The 21120-nt window shown below is 59.5% G+C and overlaps 1 protein-coding gene across 2 annotated transcripts; it reads right to left on the minus strand.

Moving 5' to 3' along the window:
- Positions 1-1739: 1739 nt before the first annotated feature.
- SYNGR1 (synaptogyrin 1) lies at positions 1740-20821 on the minus strand (the record flags this gene model as incomplete). Of its 2 annotated transcripts, none has more annotated exons than XM_084254942.1 (4): positions 1740-1961; positions 5829-5974; positions 7280-7517; positions 20723-20821. In XM_084254942.1, 4 exons carry the CDS (start codon positions 20819-20821, stop codon positions 1740-1742), a joined length of 705 nt encoding a protein of 234 aa, XP_084111068.1. The 2 variants fall into 2 exon arrangements, with proteins under 2 accessions (XP_084111068.1, XP_084111069.1); XM_084254943.1 differs by lacking the exon at positions 1740-1961 and adding an exon at positions 4346-4569.
- Between the last annotated feature and the right edge of the window lie 299 nt (positions 20822-21120).

Here is a 21120-nt window from a genome sequence, read left to right on the forward strand (position 1 = left end):
CTCCTGTCACTGCTGCCTTGAGGACGTGCACCCGAGTGCAGACCCCGCCCCGCTAACTCTCTTAAGCTGAGCCCGCTTCCCCTTTGTGAAGTGGGGCCAGCAGAGCTGCTTTCCTGCCTGCCAAGGTCCTTCTCTTCCCCCACTGCTGAGCTTCCTCGGGGGTCTCGGCGCCTCTGTGGCGCCTGGCCCTGTGATGGGCCCCGTCGCTGTGGGTCAGCAACCCTGGGCAGGAGGCCACTGATGAAGCGATGGGCAAATGCGTGGATATTATCTGCCTCGTAGGGTTCTCGGGGGCACGGGGCACACAGTGGTGGGAATACCCAGCGCAGCGCTGACCCACGTCACCTGGCCCGGCTAGATGGCCGCCGGGCGCCCGGCCTGCCCAGCCTTCAAGGCCTCCCCATCCCGTAAGGCTCAGTGAAGGTCCACCCTATGCCTCCCACAACCCTCTTGCTGCAGTTGGGCACATTTCCTCCCCCTCCCCCCGCCCACCCCGGAGAGCCGGGGTCTCCCTGGCCTGCTGTGCCCGGGGCTCACTGTCCACCCTGGACGCGGCGTCTGATGGCAGCAGCTGGCTGCATCAGGGGCCTCTCCTCTGCTCTGTCTCCCGAGGGAGACGGGCCCTGCAAGGGAAAGGACCCCCCGTGCTCCTAGCTGTTCCGGCCCCCGAGCCCCCTGGCTGACCCTGGCTGAGGGAAGACATGACACAGTGTCCCAGATCGGTTCACTTCCTGGGAGGTCACAAGGGCAGGGGGCTGGGCACGTGCTGGGGGCAGAGGTCGAGAACCTGAGCCGCAGGCCCGACATCACCGCCCACTCGCTGTGGCCTGGGCCAGCGAGCCCCTCCCGGGCAGGGACAGTGATCAGTTTTTCGGGGGACCATCAGGGGGGTGGCTAGAGCTCCCGGTGGGACACACAGCACTGAGCGGTACACAAGGACAGAGCCAGTGGGGGAGCCTCCCGGGGGGGGAGTCCTGGGGACGGGGCAGATGGGGCACTCTCACTGAGGGGAACTTGGGGGGCTGAACAGGCCCTTGGCTTGCAGCAGAATCAGGGTGTCTCACGGGCTGAGGTCCCTAAGACCTCCCAGAGTGGGGGTAACACTGAGTGGTGGAGCTCCAGGCTTGGGGAAAGAGGAAGGGGGAGGAGGCGATGCGGGGGCGGGGGGGCCTGGGCTCGGGCCCCATTTCCATTGCTAGTGACCCTCGGTCTCTCACCAAGCGACCTTGATCGCTAAGCCTGTTTTCTTAACCGTAAACTGGAGACAGCCCCAATACAGCCCCGATACTCCCGGCAAGGCTGGTGTGTCACCCCTAGGCGACGACAGCCCCCACGCACCCAGCAGCCACATCTCCCACTCACCCTGTCTCCTTCCCACCGTTCCTACCTCTGGTACCTACAGGCCCCTTCCTGGTCTTGTCCTGCCCCGTTCCAGGGACCATTTCTCCTGCAGCACCTGTGCCCAGGACAGGCCTGACTCACAGCGGACGCTCAGTGACACAATGGATGAAACTCGCCCAGGCCTGCCCCACACACTCGCACCTTGCAGACACCCCGACACCCCAACACCCTCCTGCCCATCCAGTCCCCGGCGACCCTGGACCTCAGCGGAACAGCCTGGAGGCTGGTGAGGTGCTGGGCAGGGCAGCCTGGGAGGGAGCGGGGACCGGTGTGAGGGGAGGGCACAGGGGCGACCAGGGCTGGGGCAGGAACAGGCGGGGGTAGCTTGTCACTGCGGCTCAGTAGCCCTGCGACTGGTAGCCCTGGGGCTCGGCGTCGAAGGCGCTGGCCGGCTGCTGGTAGGTGCCGCCCATGCCGGCGGAGTCTGGCCCGGCGCTGGGCTCCACGTAGGGGGCGTAAGGCATGCTGGAGTCCTGGCTGGGGTCCATGTAGTCCTGGGAGAAGAGGGCCGAGTCGGCGCCAATCTGGTACCGCTGGAAGGCCAGCACGGCCTGGCCCGCCTGGGGACGGGACCGGCAGGGACAAGGACGGGGGGAGGGGATGGTTAGGGGAGAGACAGACAAGAGCGCGGGTTAGTGGTGTTAGTTCACAGGACACGGGTAATAGAGAGTTAAATATCCCCAAAGCACCAGAGATAAACCAAGCTTGACAGAGCCAAGGATGACCGTCCTCCAGGGCACCCCCCAAGGGGCCCAGAATCCTCGTCCAGCCAGAAAGTCTCAGAAGTCAGTCGCCCTTTGTCCCTGAACCCAGAGGTCATTCTCAGTCACCAAAAATTTTAGAGTTTCCAATGTAGAGTATTAAAATGACCCAAAGGGTGACAGCTTCCCACTCAAACTGTATTCTCAGGGGTGTTATGTGAAATGTGGGGGTGGGGAGACGTGTTTTGGCAGGACAGAACACTTGCGGCATTTCCTAGAAGCCGTCTGTCTCTCTCGCAGCTTGCCAGAGCCGTGTGACTTAGTTGTGGCCAATGGTTTACCCCAACTTCTCTGTCCCACCTCTGACCTGTTGCGTGGAATGCAGATGTGAGAGCTGGAACTCCAGCTGCCAGGATGGACCATGAGGACCGAACCTCTAACTGCAGGGACGGGACAGGTCTGGGTCATTACACCAACCCTGGGCAGCCTTCCAACTTGAACTCCATTTAAACTACTGCTGTTTGGGATTTCAGTCACTGGCTGCTAAACCTAATTCTAACAGAAACGCTAATGAAACAAGTTTAGAAAGCTGAGTTACACAGAGTAAACAAGTTTCAGAGCTTTTGACGATCTGTAAGCTGGGGTCCCCAAGCAGGAAGCTACAGTAAGAATAGTCAGCCTGTCTCACCACCAAGGCCCTTCACAGGAGCAACTGAGAAAGACCTGCCGGCAGCACACATGCATGGGTAGGAAAAGTTTTTTCAAGATCGACAATTACAGTTGACCCTGAACAACACAGGGGTTAGGGTGCCAACCCTGCACCCACACCCCCGCGGTTGAAAATCCGTATTTAACTTGGGATTCCCCCCAAACTTAACACTCATCCCTTGGTATCTGCAAGGGATTGGTTTCAGGACACACACACACCCCTCCCTCCTGCCCCATACCACAGTCTGTGGCTATTCAAGTTGCTTAGTGTGGCCTCTGTATCAGTGGCTTCCACAGCTGTTTGGTCCACCAAGCAACCTCTGAGGGTGGTTGAATTCGTGAATGCAAACCCACGGACAGAGAACATTCCAGGAGGAAGCAGACCCACACATTCAAACCCGAGTTGTTCAAGGGCCAACTGTCCATTAGTGTTAAGGATGACGCTGACCACACCAAGCTAGGGAGTGGATGAAATTATTACACATTTACAAACATCTCCAGAGATGTTTCCAGCTCAGGGAAACTGCTGTATGGAGAAATGCATGCATACACCTCTTTGGGGGCTGGAAGGACTGAAGCTTAGAGAGGAAGGTGTCTGGGCAGAGTTAGTGCCAGAATCCAGACCCGAACACTGGGGTCCTGCCCTTTCCGAGGCCAGGGCTCTCTTCACCTTCTCCCCTTTGATCAGTTTCCCCAACAGGCAATTAGTCAACCAAGAACCCAAAAGGGTTGCCCAGTGAGAGGTAGGGAGCCAAGAGTGCTTGGCGTTTTGTTCCAGAAAGTTCCAGAAGTCCAGTGATGAGGCACTGACTTTTGCTTGTGTCACTGGAGAAAGCTCTGAGGGCAGCTCTGCCTGGAAGGGGCTGCGTGAAGTCAAGTGCCAGGGGCCTGGGGAAGGCAGAGCAGCCGGCAGCAGTTGGGCTGAGGTCAGTATTTTCCCCCTATACTTTCCACTGTGTTGTCTGAGGTGCTGGTGCTGAGGGCTCAGATGCAGGAGCCTGGAGAAGCAGCGGGTGAAAAGTCCCCTGGGGTGCCTCAGCACCCTCGAGTCGTCAGCAAGGCCCCAGGCTCCGTGGAGAGAATGAACGAATGAATGAACAAATGAACTCACATTTATTGAGCATCTCTGTGCAAACCCTGTGCCAGCTTTTGTTTCTCCCACGCAATAGCCTGAGAGGTTGGGCCACTGTCACTCCCCAGCCCAGCCGAGTAGACTGCGGTTCAGAGAGGTACAGGACTTTGCCTAGGGTCACACAGCACCTGAGAGCAGAGCAGCGGGCCGCAGCAGCCAGCCTCCACGGGGCTCACCCACGGCTTGCACCTGGCAGCTGGCACGGAGCCACCTCAGCCCTCCAGCAGCTAGGGTAGTCCATCTGGGGCAGACAGCGGCTGTGTGTCCTCTCCTCCCCAGCCTGTGGCTCCGGGCCCAGGGACCCCATCGATGTATCACTAGGCACAAAAGCACTGCTCAATAAATGTTTACTGGATGAATAGACACACCGAGAGTGAACAAAAGAGGCAGCGCATGAGTGGGTGCTGAGTCTCATCTGGCCTCCCTAGTCAGCCTTCCACTGCCCTGCACGCCCTAGCGTCCTGCCCACTCCAGGTGCCCCCCAGCCTTGCCACTGGGCCCACACAGGGCTCCCTGCCCCTGGAAGTGGGGGGCCTACGGCTGTGCCGAGTCGGGAAACAGAGTGTTGTATTCTTCCTGGAAGGCAAGGTCCTTGAATCTCTGCACGGCCAGGGCTGCAGTCAGGCTCTGCCAGGAGAGAGCAGGGGTGAGGCCAGCACAGAAGAGCTGGGAGAGGGGAGGTGCCCACAGGGCGCCTGTCTGCAGGGCGCGGGCAACTGTCAGTCAGGCCCTTCAGACCCGCCCCAGGGAGTCCTGGTAGCCAATCAACCACCTTTCCGCCAGAGCCCCACCCCCATCTCTACCCACTCCCAAACTCCTCCCTGTAGGGCTAGGTGGTCCCCACTCTCCGGGCACCTTCTCGGGTCTGAGATCCCAGGCCCCCAGGGTCATCTGTTCTCCAGTCCCAGGACACAGAGCTGGTATGGCCATGGCGGCCCTGCTGGGGTCTGAACCAAACTTTAATTTCCAATATCATCCGTGGGGGGGGGCACCCCAGGAGGAAATGGACACCCAGAGACCCTCAAAAAGAGAAGTCGCTCAGGAGGGCAGGGGCGACCTGGAGGCCTGGCTGCCTGAGTGTAGTCTCAGGGTCTCTCCCTTGCAGAACAGGGCCAGGGCTGCCGGAAGGCCCCCGGGGGAGGGGGCTGCTAGCGGGAGAAGGCCTGGGGCGCACGGAGCAGAGGCGAGCCCAGGAATCTGCAGCAGGGACAAGAGGCAAGAACAAATCGAAACCAGGAGGAAACGGGCCTTGGCGGGCCCTGGGTGCAAAGGGTGTCCCTGGCCAGTCAGGCCCCGAGATAATAATTTTTAAAACGTGAATAAATTGCCAACACATAGTGATCAGATTCCCACACACACTCAGATTTCCGGCTTTAAACGGAAGCCCCGCCCTCTGGGCGCCCCTTCTCTGCTTGGCCGCAGGGCATGCACAAGTCGCCCACCCCTCCTGCCTCCTCATGTGGGCGTGTGGTCCTGGGGGCGTCTGAGTCTGAGGAGCCTCCACCCCAAATGCAGCCTCCTGACTGATGGGAAGACAGAGGCCGGCGACACCAGCAGTCCCGAGGTGGGGCCCAGGCCCCCCGACGCCCAGGCCTGGGTCCCGTCCCAGCCTCGGCACCGCAAACCCTTCCCTTCTGGACCATGCCTCAGTTTCCTCGTCTAGAAACCGTCATAGCTAATACCAGCCGCCGCTGGTACCGGGCGGGGCGTGTCCACCGCCACAGGACAGGCTGTGCCCGAGGCCAGCTACTGCCATCACTGCCCACTGCCCAGAGGCAAGTCTCCTTCCCAGAGGCGGCTCTGCCGTGAGCGGGCGAGGAGGCAGAACTGAGCCCCTGGTCTGCCGCCAGCCCGGGGGCCTGGGGGGGGGGGGGCGGTGTACTCACCCACGTGAAGATGGAGAAGAAGGAGAAGGTGATGGCGGCCCGGGCGGCGTCTGTCCCTTCGTTCATTGGGTTGTCCTCGGGCTTGGAGACCTGCCACTGGTTGGCCAGGTAGCAGAAGCCCACAAACCAGAGGAAGGCCCAGAAGGCTGGGGTGGCCATGCAGGAGGGGCCGCGCGTGGGGAGAGGGTGAGGAGGAAGCGGGAAACCCAGAGAGACAGGAGTGCAGCTCCCACGTTGGGGGGGAGGTTTGGGGGGAGTGGGGGGGTAGGGCAGAGAGGACAGAGAGGTGGGTCAGGGCAGAGCAGGAGACAACAGGGCCGGCAGAGCCAGGGAGGGGCAGTGTGAGGGGAGGGGAGGAGGGAGAGAAGAGAAGTCGGTCAGCCCAGCTGCGTTCCCTGACTTTGCCTAACGCGGGTTCCAGCTAAACCCCTGCCTTGGCCCGAGGTCCTCCACCGTGGCCTGGGGTCTGGGGGAGTAGGAAGCGCTCACCCCCACCCCCTGCCTGGCTGCAGCCTCCTGGAGAACTGGGCTGCCGAGAGGTGAGGACCAGGCTGGCAGCACCACCAGCGGGTCAGGGGCAAGATTTCTAAGGCCCCTGCAGCCTCACAAAGCCCCCGAATTGCGTGGGGTGCCCTTTAGAAGCGAGGTCTGGGGAGTGCACAGTGGGAGCCACGTAGAAGCAAGATCTTTTCTGGGTGCCCAGGGTCTGCCTAGAGAAGGCCAGCGCGCCCAGACCAGGTGCAGGTGGTGAGGAGGGGTGGGGTGAATGGAGGCAAGCTCCTCCCGGAGGCACTGCTGGGGAGCCCTGGGTCCCAGGGAACACAGTTTGGGAACCATTAATTTTATTCTGGTTCCTTCCAGTTGGAGGGGCCCCAAGCCTCACTGCCTGTAGTCAGTCAGACTGATTCTGAGTCCCGGGCCTGGAAATGGGCGAGGGGTGGTCCCAGCCAGAGACCTGAGACCAGAGACCAGAGACCTGAGACCCCAGGCCAACGATGCCCAAGCCTCACAGGCCCCCCACCAAGGCAGCCACCAACCAGGCTCAGAACTCTGGGGACAGGGGTCAGGGAAGCTCTGGCAGACGCCCTCTCCGAAGGACCAAGGCAGCAGGTCACTGCAGCGCCACTTTCAGGTCAGGGAGAGGGAGCCCGGCGTTCCCAGAGCACCGGCCATGGGCAGGGCTTTCGGTCACCGCCTCGTCAGTCCTCGTGGAGGCAGCAAGACGGGGGCCAGAGGCCACGGGAAGGAGACCCCTCTTCCAGCTGCTGCATCGCCTCCTCTCCCGCTAAGGGGCTGTGGGCTGCTGTGGGCTCCCTGGCCCAGCCCTGCTCCCTTCCCCGTTGCCAGCTGTGTGCTCCAAATCTGGCCTTGACCTGCCTGCACCTCTGTGTCCTCATCTGGAACAAGGGAGAGCAGCGTGCCCTGGGGGTGCCCCTGGGCCCGGGACTCACCCGAGACGCCGATGTCGGACAGGACAGCTTTCTTGCGGTCCTTCACGCTGCTGATCTGGGGGAAGTACACGTCCAGGGCCAGGTAGAGCAGGCAGGTGAGGAAGGCCAGCACGCCCACCGCCACGCCATAGCTGCAGGCGCTGGGGTTGCGGTTGTAGATGCAGAACTCCTCGCCCTTCGTATTGCTGTTGAGGTAGCCCTCGTTCACGATGGAGCCGAACACCACGATGGAGAACACCTGGGGGGGTGCAGGCGTGAGACCCCGGTCCCCCGGCCAGTACCAGCCCTGGCAGAGGGGGGCTACCAACACCTCGTGGCCTTCTGTGAGTCCTCTTCACCCCAACAAACGCCAGCCGGGCTTTCCGGTTAGGACGCCGCCGTAGCTGAGACACCGGCGATGGGACGATGCCGGGGGCTGCAAAGGTGCAGGTGCTGGCGAGAGTGCCCAGCGCCACACAACTGGCTTCAGCCCCAGCAGGAGCACCCGGTCCTCAGGAACATGCTGCTGGGGCATCTGAGCCTTGTACCCTGGTGCTGCCAGCTCTGCCTCCTGGGCTGCTTTTCTCGCCAGGGCGAGGGGCAGAACTCAGCCCCTGATGTCCGGACACCGCCCAAGCGGGCGCTGCAGGGCTGGGCTCTGAACTCGCCCAGATGTCCAGAGCCGTGAGGCTGCTGAGAAAAGGCGCAGGGGCATGGCCATTTGGGGGGACCTTGAAGGCAGCGACGCAGGGGCTGGAGTGGCCACTGCCCCTCTGGCCAGGCAGGCAGGATCTTCCAGCTCCTGGAGCTGCAGCTCCACTTCAGGCCAATGTGGGCTCCTCCTGGGCCTCCTCCCACCCCTCTCCACTATGGAGTAAAATAAAAGGGATTTTTTTCCTTTTTGTTTGCATTTGGGGCGGTGGGTGGCCAGACCTGGAAGTGGCGCTGACCTGGCTTTTAGACCCTCTGCTCAGTCACAACGCTTTCCTCTCCTGCTTCTTCTCCAGCCTGGGCGAGCAAGCCCAGCCTCCCCGACACTCCCTGAAAAGGCAGGAGCTGAGGCTACGTGGGATTTGTATCGCCCATTTTCCACTTCTCTCCGTTTTCCAATTTTTCTACAATACGAAACAGCCTTTCGGGGGGCCTCCCTGGTGGCGCAAGGGGTTAAGTGCTATATTATGAAGCAATCCGCAGCCCCTGCACCAAGAGTTCGATCCCCGCCAGGGAGCAACCCACATGGCGCAGCAGACCTCTCCTGCCTCGCCCGCTGCTCCCCTCAGCAGTGTATTTCATCAGTCTGCCTGTTCTGCTCCCCACTCTGTCTCTGGTGGGTCCTCTCACCCCCCACACCTCTGTCCTGTACCCCAGCTCTTGTATGCATAAATAGATAAACATTAAAAAAAAAAAGAAACAGCCTTTCAAATCAAGTCAGACACATTTTCGTCCTCCCCTGATAGTGGCCCCAGGGCAGGGGTGGAGAGAAGTATGAGAAGCCTGATTGTTTTGTTTATTGTCTTTTTTTCAGATGTCTATACTCGCCATGGATTTTATGATATTCTGGACATACTACTGGAGAGAGAAAATGCATCAAAAAAATACCTCTGCATCTGAAGGGAGGATGGACTCACATTTTCCCCGAAGGAGCAAGTGTGAGCAAGTCTGAGGGCTGCTGGTTCAGGATACCGTGTTTCTCACCCAAGTGACCATGCCTGGATGAAGGGAGAAACCCACTGTGGCAGGTACACGTGGTGGAATATTATTCAGCCATGAAAAGGAGCCAAGTTTAGATACAAAAGGCCAGTATTACATGATTTTCCATAAAAGGCAAATTAGAGACACAAAGCAGATTAGAGGTTCCCAGGAGACAAGGTAGGGATGACTGAGTACGATTTAGGGGTGTGGGGTGATGAAGTTTTGAAATGAGAAGGAGGTGGTGACTACACTAACCGGGAAAGTGTTCAGTGCCTCTGACTGTGTGCTTCACAGTGGTCAACTGTACGTTATGTGCATTTTTATGCGATCAAATAAAAGGACAGTGGGCTGTGTCCTGGGCAGCCCTCGGCACAGAAGTGGGTGGTGGCCGCCTGTGAGCCATGCATCTGCTCATCCTGATTTGGGGGTATCCATACAACCACAATTGTGCAGGCTTCCTGGCTCACACTCTGCCCGCAGTTGCCCCACGAGGCAGGGAGGGCCATTTGTTTTGACCCTCAACTAGCAGAGTGGGAAAACGAGGCTCAGAAAAAGGTGTTGGCTGCACAGAACCCAGGTCCCCCAGTTCTTAGTCCTGTGCTCTTTCCCCACCAACCATACTTACTCAGCTTCATGAGGTAGGCCTGGAGAAGGGGTGCTATTCCCAAGACCCGAAGGACCCACAGGAAAGCCTCTGTATGCCGGGATCAGGAGGGGTGATTTGGCACTTTGGGGCCCCGGAGGGAGCAACAGGAAGTCACAATGTCAATGGGACTCCTGGGCTACTGACAGCCCCGTTGGGCCAGGCAGGCACTGGGCTGGGGATAAAGGTAGCTCCGACAGCTGGCTGCCTGGCCGGGCACTGCACAACTCCTGGGACCACCATTCACAGGTCCGTGGGCCTATGCAGAGACAGGTGCCAGCACCCACCAGAACATACCAGGCTGAGGTCTGGGCCCCAGTCCTGGCATCACAGACCAGAAGGAAAAGCCTGAGTAGACTTCGACTCTGAGGAGTCACACAGACCAGCCTGATTTAAACCCCACATCTGCTCTCATGCTGTGTGGCCTCAAACACGCGTCTTAACCTCTCTGAGCCTCAGATGGATCCTCTGTCAAAACAAAACGAAACAAGAACCTTCCCTGATGGACAAATTCAAGAGCTTCTGCACAGCAAAAGAGACAATAATAAAAACAAAGAGAAACCCCACCAACTGGGAGAACATTTTTACACCCAACACTAATGATAAAGGACTGATCACAAAAATCTGCAAAGAGCTGATGAGACTCAGCAACAACAAAGAAAATAATCCAGTCAAAAAATGGGCAGAAGAGCTAAAAAGAAACTTCTCTGAAGAGGAAATGCAAATGGCCAATAGGCGTATGAAAAAATGTTCAACATCACTTGTCATCAGGGAAATGCAAATCAAAACTACCATGAGATACCATCTCACACCAGTGAGAATGGCACATATTAAAAAAACTAGCAACAACAAATGTTGGCGAGGGTGTGGAGAAAAAGGAACTCTTCTACACTGTTGGTGGGAGTGCAAACTGGTCCAACCACTATGGAGAGCTGTGTGGAGATTTCTGGACCTACTAAACATAGAGCTTCCATAGGATCCAGCAATTCCACTCCTAGGTATTTACCCAAAGGACACAGAAACATCCATTCCAAAGAGCACCTGCACCCCTATGTTTATAGCAGCACTGTTTACAATAGCTAAGCTTTGGAAACAGCCCAAATGCCCAAAAATAGATGACTGGATCAAGAAGATGTGGTACATATACACCATGGAATATTACTCAGCATTCAAAAAAGATAAACACATGCAATTTGCAGCAACATGGATGGCGCTGGAAGGGATCATGCTCAGCGAAATAAGCCAGAAAGAAAAAGAAAAATACCGGATGGTCTCACTCATAGCAGGAATCTAGAAAACTTAAATAAGGGACCAGGAAAATGAATAACTATAAGAAAGTGAAAATCAAAATCAACAAAAAACTATGAACCAGAGACACTTTTAGGGGGGCGGGGGCGGGAGGGATTGGGGTCAGAATGGGGGGGCTGCAATTGTATGGGGAATATAACAATAAAATTTATTATCTAAAAAAAAAAAAGAAAAAAAAAAAAAAAGAACCTTCCCTGATGGAGAATGAGAAGCAAGTCCCCGTGATGGGGGAGCGCGGTGTGAGTGAAGGCCCCTCTCCAGAGGCTCCCAGGAAAGAAAGCCCAGGAGGGCCTTCCTGAGGAGCACTCCCTCACAGATTGGTGTCTGGGGGCTGGAAGAGGGGCTGCCTCGGCCAGATGTGGGAACCAGGTGGTCCCCTTCTAAAACCCAGTCTGCAGGAAGAGGGCGGAAAACAGGCGGGGTGGGGGGCAGGGGAGGGTCTGGGCTTTGGGGACAGCAGCGGGGGACCATGAACTCAGGCCTGGGGGAGAGAAGCAGCGTGTCCTCAGAGAGGCCAGCAGGAGCGTGCCAGGAGAAGAAGCAAGACCACAACACCCGCCGAGACGCGTCCGGGGTGACTGGCTAAGGCCAGGTCTGCAGGGACAGCCAGGGACGCACAGGGCAGCCGAAGAACCGGAAATTAAACCAGAATGAAATTCTACGCCGGCCACAGCAGCAGAGGCTGCAGGAAATCAACGAGCTAGCGGCTCTGCGGAGGCACAGAACGGGAGGAAAAACAGAACCTCTTTCTCTCCTGCAAAAGAAAATGCCAAAATATGGAAAGAAGGTGTTTTCTATTTTTTGTTGTTGTTGTTCAAGCAGCAAGGTAAATGGGCCAAGCCTCTTTGTTTTCCACATCCTCTTTGGAAACCAATCCTGGTCCTTTTTAAAAAGCTGCTCCAGATGGCAGCTCTATATTAAACTCAGAAACAAATGGGAGGGGACTTCAGAATCCCCAGCTCAGAGCTGCAGGGGGATCGACAGTCCTCACTTCTCTCCACCCCACAGGCACCCGGAGGGCGGCCTGGGTACCACCACTGGCAATTTGATAATTTTGCACCTGCTGTTCCCACCTCCCAGACACTCTTCCCAGCCTTTTGCCTCTTTCAAGTAGGAGCAAACTCCTCACCCTTCAAAACCCCGCTGGCTGGGGGCAACTCCCATTTACCTTCTGAGACACCCTCCTTCCCAGTCACGCCCCCCGCCCCATCCTGCACACACTCCAGGCTGGGACTCATTTAAGGATCTGTCTCCCCCTGAGCCCACCCACAGCCTCTACAGGTGCCCCACACCCATGAGTACACCTGGTTAGAATCATTTGGGGCCTCCCTGGTGATGCAAGGGGTTGAGCACAGCACTATGAAGCTGTCCGTAGCCTGCAGCACAAATTCAATCCCCAGCCAGTCAGGGAGCTACCCACATGGCGCAGCAGACCTCTCCTGTCTCGCCCGCTGCTCCCCTCAGCAGTGTATTTCGTCAGTCTGCCTGTTCTGTTCTCCACTCTGTCTCTGGTGAATCCTCTCACACACACACACCCCCACACATATCTGTACTGTACCCCAGTTCTTGTATGCATAAATAAATCTTTAAAAAATATATACAACCTCCCCCCAGAAAACTGGATAAACCCAACCAAGACCTTTAAAAAATGTAAGAATCATCTCATTCAATCCTCACCCAAAACACCTGAAGAAAAAATAAGCCTGAAACACCCTTACAAAACAGACTCACTTGGCCCATTCACAGCCTGAGACTCCAAGGGCCCTGCCCAGGCCTGCCCGCCTCCGGGCCATTCCAGAATGTGAGCCTAACCTCTCCCCTCAGCTGCTTCCCCATGACCAGGTGAATTCCAGATCCCAAGAGCCGCCCTGTCCCAAGCATGTGACCACCCCAGGGCAGGCGGACTGGGCCCACTTCACTTCCCCCTTCCCAACAGAGCTGGGGGCTGTCCTGAGGTGACAGGGCACTGAGGATGGCAGGAATGTCTCCGGGCATGTAATGAGTTTGCCCAGGGAAGCTGTAGAGATAAGATCTGGAGCCACCCTCCTGCCCGTCAGCTCTTCATGGCACCACCTCGTCAGCTCTTCATGGCACCACCTCGCCTCCCCTGTACAGGACATCTGTCCCCATGCTGGGTAGCTGGGAGGACTCCTGGGCCCTGCCCCACGCTGCAGGCAGTCAGCTGAACGGCCCACCGGCTCTACACCTCCAGGCTGCAATCTTGCTGATCTGACCCAGGACGGCCTCCTCTCTGGTCAAGCCACTCGCCAGGGTAGCTGGGGGCACTCGCCAACCCCTCTCCCCGCTGCCTCTCCAGCTGAGGGTAGCTGGTATCTGAGGTCCCCCTCTTTGGGTCGTTGTGTGACCGCCAGTGCCCCTCATCCACACAATGGCTCCCACTCAGATGCTCAAGCCTAACCAGGCCAGTCCGTGGGTCTATTACTTTAGCTCCCCCCAGTAACTTGAGTTACTCCACTTCCCCCCTGCTGGTGCAGGCCACCATCACCCCTCATCAGCGTCCCATTCTGTGTCCACTCCTGCCCCCAGCACTGTCCCTTTCATGCTGTCCAAACAACCTCTGTAAAACACCCCGCTCCATTCCACCCACCCCACCCCACCCCCAGGCTCCTGCCTCCCAGAATCCTTTCTTACCCTGCTCAACTCCCTCCCAATCTCACACCTGCCTCAGGGCCTTTGCATTTGGCTGTTCCCTCTGCCTGGGAAACCTTTCAATAGATTTCTTCAGATCTTCGCAGTTGGCTCTGCTGCAGCTGGTTCGGTCTCAATGCCCAAAAACCAATCCAAGACACCTCCTCTGAGAAGCCCTCCAGACCTGACTCCCAGATCTACAATATTCTCCAATATTTCAACTCATTTTCTCGATAACATCATTCTGTAATCCCCCTCGTTACTGGCTCAGTTGTTAGCTGGGTGAGACACCTCCTCCCCAGACCGAAAAGGACCAGGAAAGTCCAGGGAGCCAGCGGCCAGGGCTGGGAGGAGGCGCAGGCAGCAAGGAGTCAGGAGAAAGGGGCAGTGCCCTCCTCTGCACGCTGCTTTCGCCACCACTTGTACACCTCTGGCTGCGGGGAACTCACTCCCTTGCAAAGGGGCTGCAGGGTCCTCTCCTCACCACCCGCTGAACCCCACTAAAGCCCTTGGCCTCCTGGGCCCCAGGGGGCGCCTGAGTGAAGAAAGGAGCAGCCACACTTCCTGAGGAATGAGTCAGACGGCCAGGGGCCCCTCCCCCATCATGTGAGGGCAGGTGATGAACAGTGGGTACCCCGGGCTACCTGAAGAGCCTCCCCTGGAGTTGAGGGGGGTGCAGAGGGTCTCCCAGGGTCCCGTCTCTCCTCTCCTGCCCAAGCACTGACCTGCTGGGATTAGGCTGTAACCTCCCTGCACGCTGCCCTGGGTTCTCAGTGATGGGGGAGTGGGCCAGAGGCCCATCTCCCGGGGTGCTGAGGCTCTGGGCTCCCTTTTCTTCGCTGTCCTCATTCTCCTGTGGCTGCATAACTGCCAGGGGCAAGGAGCCTGGTTAGAAAGGGGAAGCGGAGACCCACAGACAGGCCCCCCGACTGGCTCTACTCAGGGGCAGACGTGTCCAGCCGCCTGCCCCACAACCCAGGCTGGCACTTCTGCCCTTTCTGGGCAGGGAGCTGGGGGTAGGGGCAAGGTTGCCCCGGAAAAGGGTTATAAACACCAGGCAACCACACCACCTGCGAATCCCCAGGCAGGACCTCATTCACCCCAGTGGCCCAGGAGGCAGGCACTGCCGTCCCCATTTTATAGATGGGGACACTGAGGCTCCCTCGGCTGGCAAGAAGAGTAGGATCAACCACCCAGTTGTCTGCTCTCCCTTGCCCCTGTGCCTGCCTCTGCCCGCCAGCTCCTCCGTGCCTGGCACTGTTCACTGGTTCTCTCACTGCGGAAATTTCAGGTCTTCGAGAAACAATCTGGTCCCAGACCATGCCTTGCCGGCCTCACCGTCTAGAGAAGAAAGACACAGAGCGCAAGGGAAGCTCGGAGGACAGAATGAGCAGGGGGTGGTGGTGGGGAATCCTGGAAGGTTTCCTGGAGGAAGTGACATTTGAATTGGGCCTTGAAGGCTGAGCGGGAGACCTAAATGGGGAGGGTGGGTGGAAGGAGATGGGCAGCGCATTGAGTTCCCTGCTATGTGGAGCCCTTACCAGATGCCAGGCGGGGCCACAGCCCATGGCACCAGCAGCCACTCACCAAGGCTTTCAGCCCTGCCAGCCAGCCCTTTCGGCCACAGCACCTTCCCCTGTGCTGCCTGGCTGCCCACCCCCCCTTCTTATCTCAGCTCTACTGTTCCTCCCTGTCCCAGCCAAGTGGCTGTTCCCCGACTCTGGGTCTTATCGCTATGGTCATCGCCACATCTCAACTGGCTTCTCCCCTAGCCTGTGAGCCCTCGGGTGCAAGAATGGGGTTCTCAGAAGGAGGTTGGAAAGGAACCACCAGCCCCATCTGCCCTGCCTTTACCCAGCTGCCAGATGGGGAGACTGAGGGCCACACAGCCCTCCAGCTCCAAGCACACCACCATCCGGGGTTGTGTGGGTACAGAGGGGCCCTGGCACCTTCCTTCCCGTGGCTGCTCTGCCTCTCCTCCCACTGACGCCGGTTTATCCGGTCTGGGTGCCAAGAGTGGATCCCTCCCAGCTCTGCCATCTGCCCTCCCCGCCCTCCTCCGGGTTTTTCCTCTCTGCCCTCCCTCCCCAGCCTTTGTTCTGTCTCCCCAGGCTCAGGCCTAACAGTTCTGCACGCGGGGCTCCCCGTGTGTCTGGGGACTCCCCATAGCCAGCCGTGTCCTCGAAGTCAGCCTGTGGCTCCACCCAGCAGCTCCAGTTTGCCATCCTGGGCCTCGGCTTCTCACCTCAAGCAGGCGCAACAACACCCGCACGGACCTCACACGCCCAGGAGGAGCGGACGGAACGGAAGGCCCTAAAACACCCACCGTCACACACCTCCACATGTGCCCAAAGCCAGGCTCCCCAGTCCCGTGAGGAGACAGGCCTGCGGAGGCTGGAATAGTCCATAGCCCTGCTCTGGGGGTCCTGCTCTTGACACCAACTCCCCAGTTCTCTCAGGCTCCCCCAGCTCCCCCTGGTTTCAGGGAAACCCCCAAGACACAGGCAGACACCTACAGTCAACAAGTGATCAGCTCGTGGGCTGGTCCCATCCCAGACCCGCCAGGGTCAGTCAGGGGCAGAAGAGGCAAGGAAGACTCTCCGGCCTTGAGATGTCAAAGGAGCATCGGCTCCCGCCAGGACCCAGCTCCCGGGGAAGCGGCAGGTCGTGCCTGGCGCAGGGGCACCGTCCCAGCAGGACACTGCAGCAGAGACCTCAGCAAGCCCACGTCCACACAGCGGCCAGAGAGCTTCTCAAACACGCCTTCCCCGCCGAAAACCCCTCTGGGGCGCCCGCGGCCGCAGATGAAGTTCAGCTTGTGGATCTGTCATCGAGGCCTCTCCGGGGTGGCCCCCTAGCCCTGCCCACCCCTCCAGCCTCCTGATCCTCACTCTCCCTCACTCTGGCTCCCAAGAACTCACACTTCATGGCTCCAGGTATTTGTACAAGCTGCTCCTTACCCTGGAATACCCCTTGTCCCCCTTCTCTTTCAGAACCCGCTCAGGACTCACCTCCCCCGGAAGCCCTCCATCACGGCGCCCTGGCAGAGGTAGCTACTCCCCCCTGGACTTCCTTCTCGTAGTGTCCCAAACCTTCTGGGGATGCTTGTGGACTTGGTTCTGATCTCCCCACGGCGCTCAGAGCCTCCGTGGGGCACACGGGCTGGCGCTGAGCGGGGACATGCATCTGGGCAATGAATGGCCAGAGGCCAGTCTTCACGGACCCCTTTCATCGGAAGCAGCTGGCTCCAGATGGGCCAACCTGGCTGGCGTGAGACAAGGGGTCTCATCTTGAAGCTGCTGCACTGGCCAAGCAAACTCAGCTTTAGATTCAATGTGCATTTGGGGTGAGTGAAGAGAGCTGATAAAAATTAGGGTGTAAAGTTATCCCTGGTGCCACCGCCAGCCGGGCAGGAGGGCAGCGGAAGATGCTGAATACTGGCCCTGGTTCCAACTGCAGGTCCGTGCCTGGAGCCAGCAGGAGAGGCAGCGCCTCTGAGCCTTGCTCCTGTCACCTGGAGGGACTTCGCTGTCCCCTTCCAGAGTCCTGGTGTTAGAACCAAGGCCTTCAGAGTTCAAGGAAAAATGGGGAAATTGCATTTTTTTTTTGCTTTATTTTGCTAAAACCGAGAATTAATTTGAAAAAACAAACCTCGGGGCCAACCTGGTGGCTCAGGGGTTAAGATGTAACCTATGAAGCAATCTGCAGCCTCTGCTGCACGAGTTCAATTCCCGGCCAGCCAGGGAGCAACCCACATGGCGCAGCAGACCTCCCCTGTGGCGCCCGCTGCTCCCCTCAGCAGTGTACTTTAGTCCATCCGCTTGTTCTGTTCCCTGCTCTGTCTCTGGTGAATCCTCTCACCCCCACACCTCTGGCCTGTACCCCAGCTCTTGTATGTATAAATAAACAAATCTTAAAAAAACAACAAGAAAACCCCCTCATCTACCAGCACCAATATTCTCACCCGACAGCTGATTCCAAAGCTCTAAAAGTAAGAGGGTAAACACCAAACTCAAGGGGGCCTTGGGTTTGGAAGGACCCCCTGCTGGGTCCCCAGTTCTTCACAGAACAAGGCCTCATGCGGCCAGCAGCGCCCATCCGAGCCCAGCATCCTTATTCAAATGGGAAGACTGAGGCACAGAGATGGTTCCGGCTGGTGCCTGGGGGAGCCGGAGCAGCAGCATCTCCTAGGCCCCCGTCAGCTCAGCCCCATCCAACCCCAGTCCAGTGAGGACGGCGGCTCTGGCCTCGCCCTGGACCCCGTCCCAGTCATCACCCTGCCGGCCCAGGGCGGGAGGGACACGAGCTGCCTCCCCGTCTTCGCCCACCCTGCCGGCCCCGCATTCCTGCTGTGGGGGCCGGGGCCCGGGTGGCAAAGGGCACACACAGAGCCTCAGTGAAGAGACCAGGAGGCCCCGCTCCTGCTTCTGCCCCTGGCCCGGCCAGCGTCGGGCGGGTGGGTCCGGGTTTGGCGAGGCGCGCGGGGCTCGGGCGGCTCTTTCAGAAACATAACAGGAGATCCTTCTTCTGCCGCTTTCACAAAGTCACAGCTAGGGTCCCCCTCCGGGCTGCCGAAAGGAGCCGGTCCTGGAGGGAGTGGCCAGCCAATTTGGTTTGTCTGGCTAAGACCTGGGACTCTGAGGGCTGAAGTCCGGAAAAATCCAGTAAACCAGGACGAATCGCCCCCTTGCCTGGAACTCAGGCTGCGCGCATGTGACAGCTCCAGAAGCCCCGTGTGACCAGGGCCAGCCGCTGCGGCAGGGGCTCGAGGGCGAGGGGCAGGTGCCAACCGCACCCACCCCCCACCCCCTGCGTGTCCCCAGGCCTCCCCTCTTGCTTTTGGAAAAGACTGAAGGAGACGGCGCCCCTCCTTAGGCGATAGGTCCCCCCACGGTGTGCTTTTCTCCCCAATTTTCTTAAAGTGGTAAACGACACGTAACACACAATTTGCCATCACAACCATTTCTAAGGGTATCGTTCAGTGGTGTCAAGCGGGTTTCTGTTGTGGCACAACCATCACAAGTTCTGGGTGTTCTCTGTATGTTTTCTAATAATGAGCAGGTACTTTTATGACCGGGGGGACAAAGCCCACAAAGAGAAATCCTGTGTGTGTTTTAAAAGGCGTCCATCGGCCCCAGTCTGTGGCCTCTGTCCACACGGATGCAGTGAGTAGGGCGGGGCGGGGGTGGGGGTGTCTGGCACTGGAGGTGGGGAGGGTTGGCACAGATGACCCTGAGCCTTCCCAATCCAGAAACTCCAGGACTCAGAACTCCTCCTGCGCCGGGGGAGGAGTGCTGTGGGTTCAATCCTCCGTCTGCCACACACATGCTCGGTAACCTTGGGCCAGTCACTTGGCCTCTGAGTCTGTTTCCCCAAGTGAAACAGGCCTTTGGGGGAACGTCCTGGGTGCGCACCTCAGTACACAGAGGATGCTCATTCCTCCTGCCTGGGATGTGCTCCCTGCACCCTCAAAATGCATACACAGAGACCCTTCTCGTCCTCCCGAGGTTCCAGAGGACCTTCTTCTTCGTGAAACCACTGTGATGCCCAGGCAGGGAGACCCTACTCTTGGCTCTCAGGGCGGCGTCCGGGGGGCACCGGCTCACTCCCCGGAGGGAATGGGGCTCCCTGAGCACGAAGGGCTGTGTCTGAGTCATGCAGCCTTCCCTGGGGCCCAGCAGACTCAGTGAAGCTTTGCTAAATGAAGCCATCACGGGCAGAAGTGACCTCAGCAGACAAACTGTCCACGCCCCTTCACGCAGCCGGTGACTTCACCTTCCCAGGCCAGGGAGAGCAGTGACCCGGCCAGCGCGCCTGAGCAGGCAGTGACCCCCAGGGTTCCACCTCTCCAAGGGCCCGCTGGGTCTCTGGGATGCCAGCGACAGCACAGATAAATAAGTTCAGGACCACAAACCCTCATGGATGGGCCAAGGGGGGGACCCAAAGACTAACAAAGGGGGCTCCTTGCCCTCAAAGAGCTTCCCATCTGGTGGGCATTTAAGAAGGGGTTTAACTGTGGACGCCAGCAGGTCTTAAAATGTTTTCAGACCAAAAATAGGTAGCCCCATTTTCTCCAACACACCAGTGATAAACACCCTAGCTTCCCACCTATTAATAACCCTGAAAACTCAGGAAAGGTGGGGTCTCCAGCGCCCCAGGCACAGGTGTCTGAGGCATACCCCATAGAGTCTCTAACAGCGCCCCTGGCCTGCACCCTCAACCCAGGCCCTTCTGCTGTGGGTGTCTGCGAAATGGACAGCCAATCCTAGGGAACCCCAAGTACTCCCTCCCCAAACAGAAGCAGACCGTGGATCCCTGGGGTGCTGCCCAGGCCATCTGGATCCCTCCTTCTGGGCTCACTGCTTCTGCTCTATCCCTCCCCCCCCCCCCATTGGGCCCTCTGCAGGATTCTGTCCCCCCAAGCACAATGCACCTCCCTGCCCCGACTGCAGGGAGGGGTCTTTCCCTCAAGTCCTCCCTCCCCACCACCCCCGGCGCCCAGGGGAGGGTGGGGGAGGGAGGTTCTCAGGAGGCTCCTCCCATCTCCCATAAATCGAGAAACTGAGGCATCAGGGAGGAGGCGTCGCTCCCCACCTGGAATTTACGCCCCGGCGCCCGCGAGCACGTCCCGGGTGGTTCCAGCCCAAGGTCACGCGGCTGAGGCAGCTGGGGGCGCCTGGTACCGGCTCCCGCCTGGTCCCGCCGTGCGGGCCGAGCACCGGCACCGGCCCTGCCCTCCGTCTCCAACGCCAGGGCAGGCGCCGCGGGCACCCCCGCGGGAAGGTCCCGCCCCGATGCACCCCGAAAAAGACCACCTGAACCCGGCTCGTCCCCGCGCGCGCCGGCCCGCCCGGGCGGCCGCGCGCAACCTGAGCCGCGAGCTGCAGAGCCGCGGCCGGAGGCCACAGAAATGGGGGTCGGGGGGCACCCGAGTGGGGAGCCCTGGTAAGCAAGGGCTCCGGGAGCGGGAGCTGAAGCCGGGGCCCCTCGCCCGCGCCGGCAGCGCCCCCGGGCCGGGAAGGAGGAGCAGCAGGCGCCGGACCCCGCAGGGCGCTCCCCGGGGGCTGCCGCGCCCCTGCCGAGACCCCCGGGCCGGGCGGTTCGGGCGCAGCGCCCGGCCCGCGCCCCCGGCCCCCCCACCCCGGCCGGCCGCCCCGCCCCGCCGTCCTTACCCACGACACGAAGCGCAGGATGGTGTGCGGCTGCCGGACCAGGGTGTGGGGGTCGAAGGCGCCCCCGGCTTTGCCCGCTCCGTACGCACCCCCTTCCATCGTGGCTGCACCCGCGCGGTGCCCCCCGCTCGGCGCGCGCCGCCGGCCCCTGCGCGTGCGCGGCGCCCCCGCCCCCTCCCGCCCGCGCGGCCGAGGGCGCCGCCAGGGGGCGCCGTGCGCGGCGGGCGAAGGGCGCGCCTGCTCGGCGGGGCGCGGAGCTTGGGGCGCGCCTGGTTGGCGGGGCTTGGGGGTTTGGGGCGCGCCTGGTTGGCGGGGCTTGGGGCGCGCCTGGTTGGCGGAGCTTGGGGCGCGCCTGGTTGGCGGGGCTTGGGGGTTTGGGGCGCGCCTGGTTGGCGGGG

The sequence above is a fragment of the Talpa europaea genome, assembly GCF_964194135.1.
Source record: "Talpa europaea genome assembly, chromosome: 15".
Lineage (NCBI taxonomy): Eukaryota > Metazoa > Chordata > Mammalia > Eulipotyphla > Talpidae > Talpa > Talpa europaea.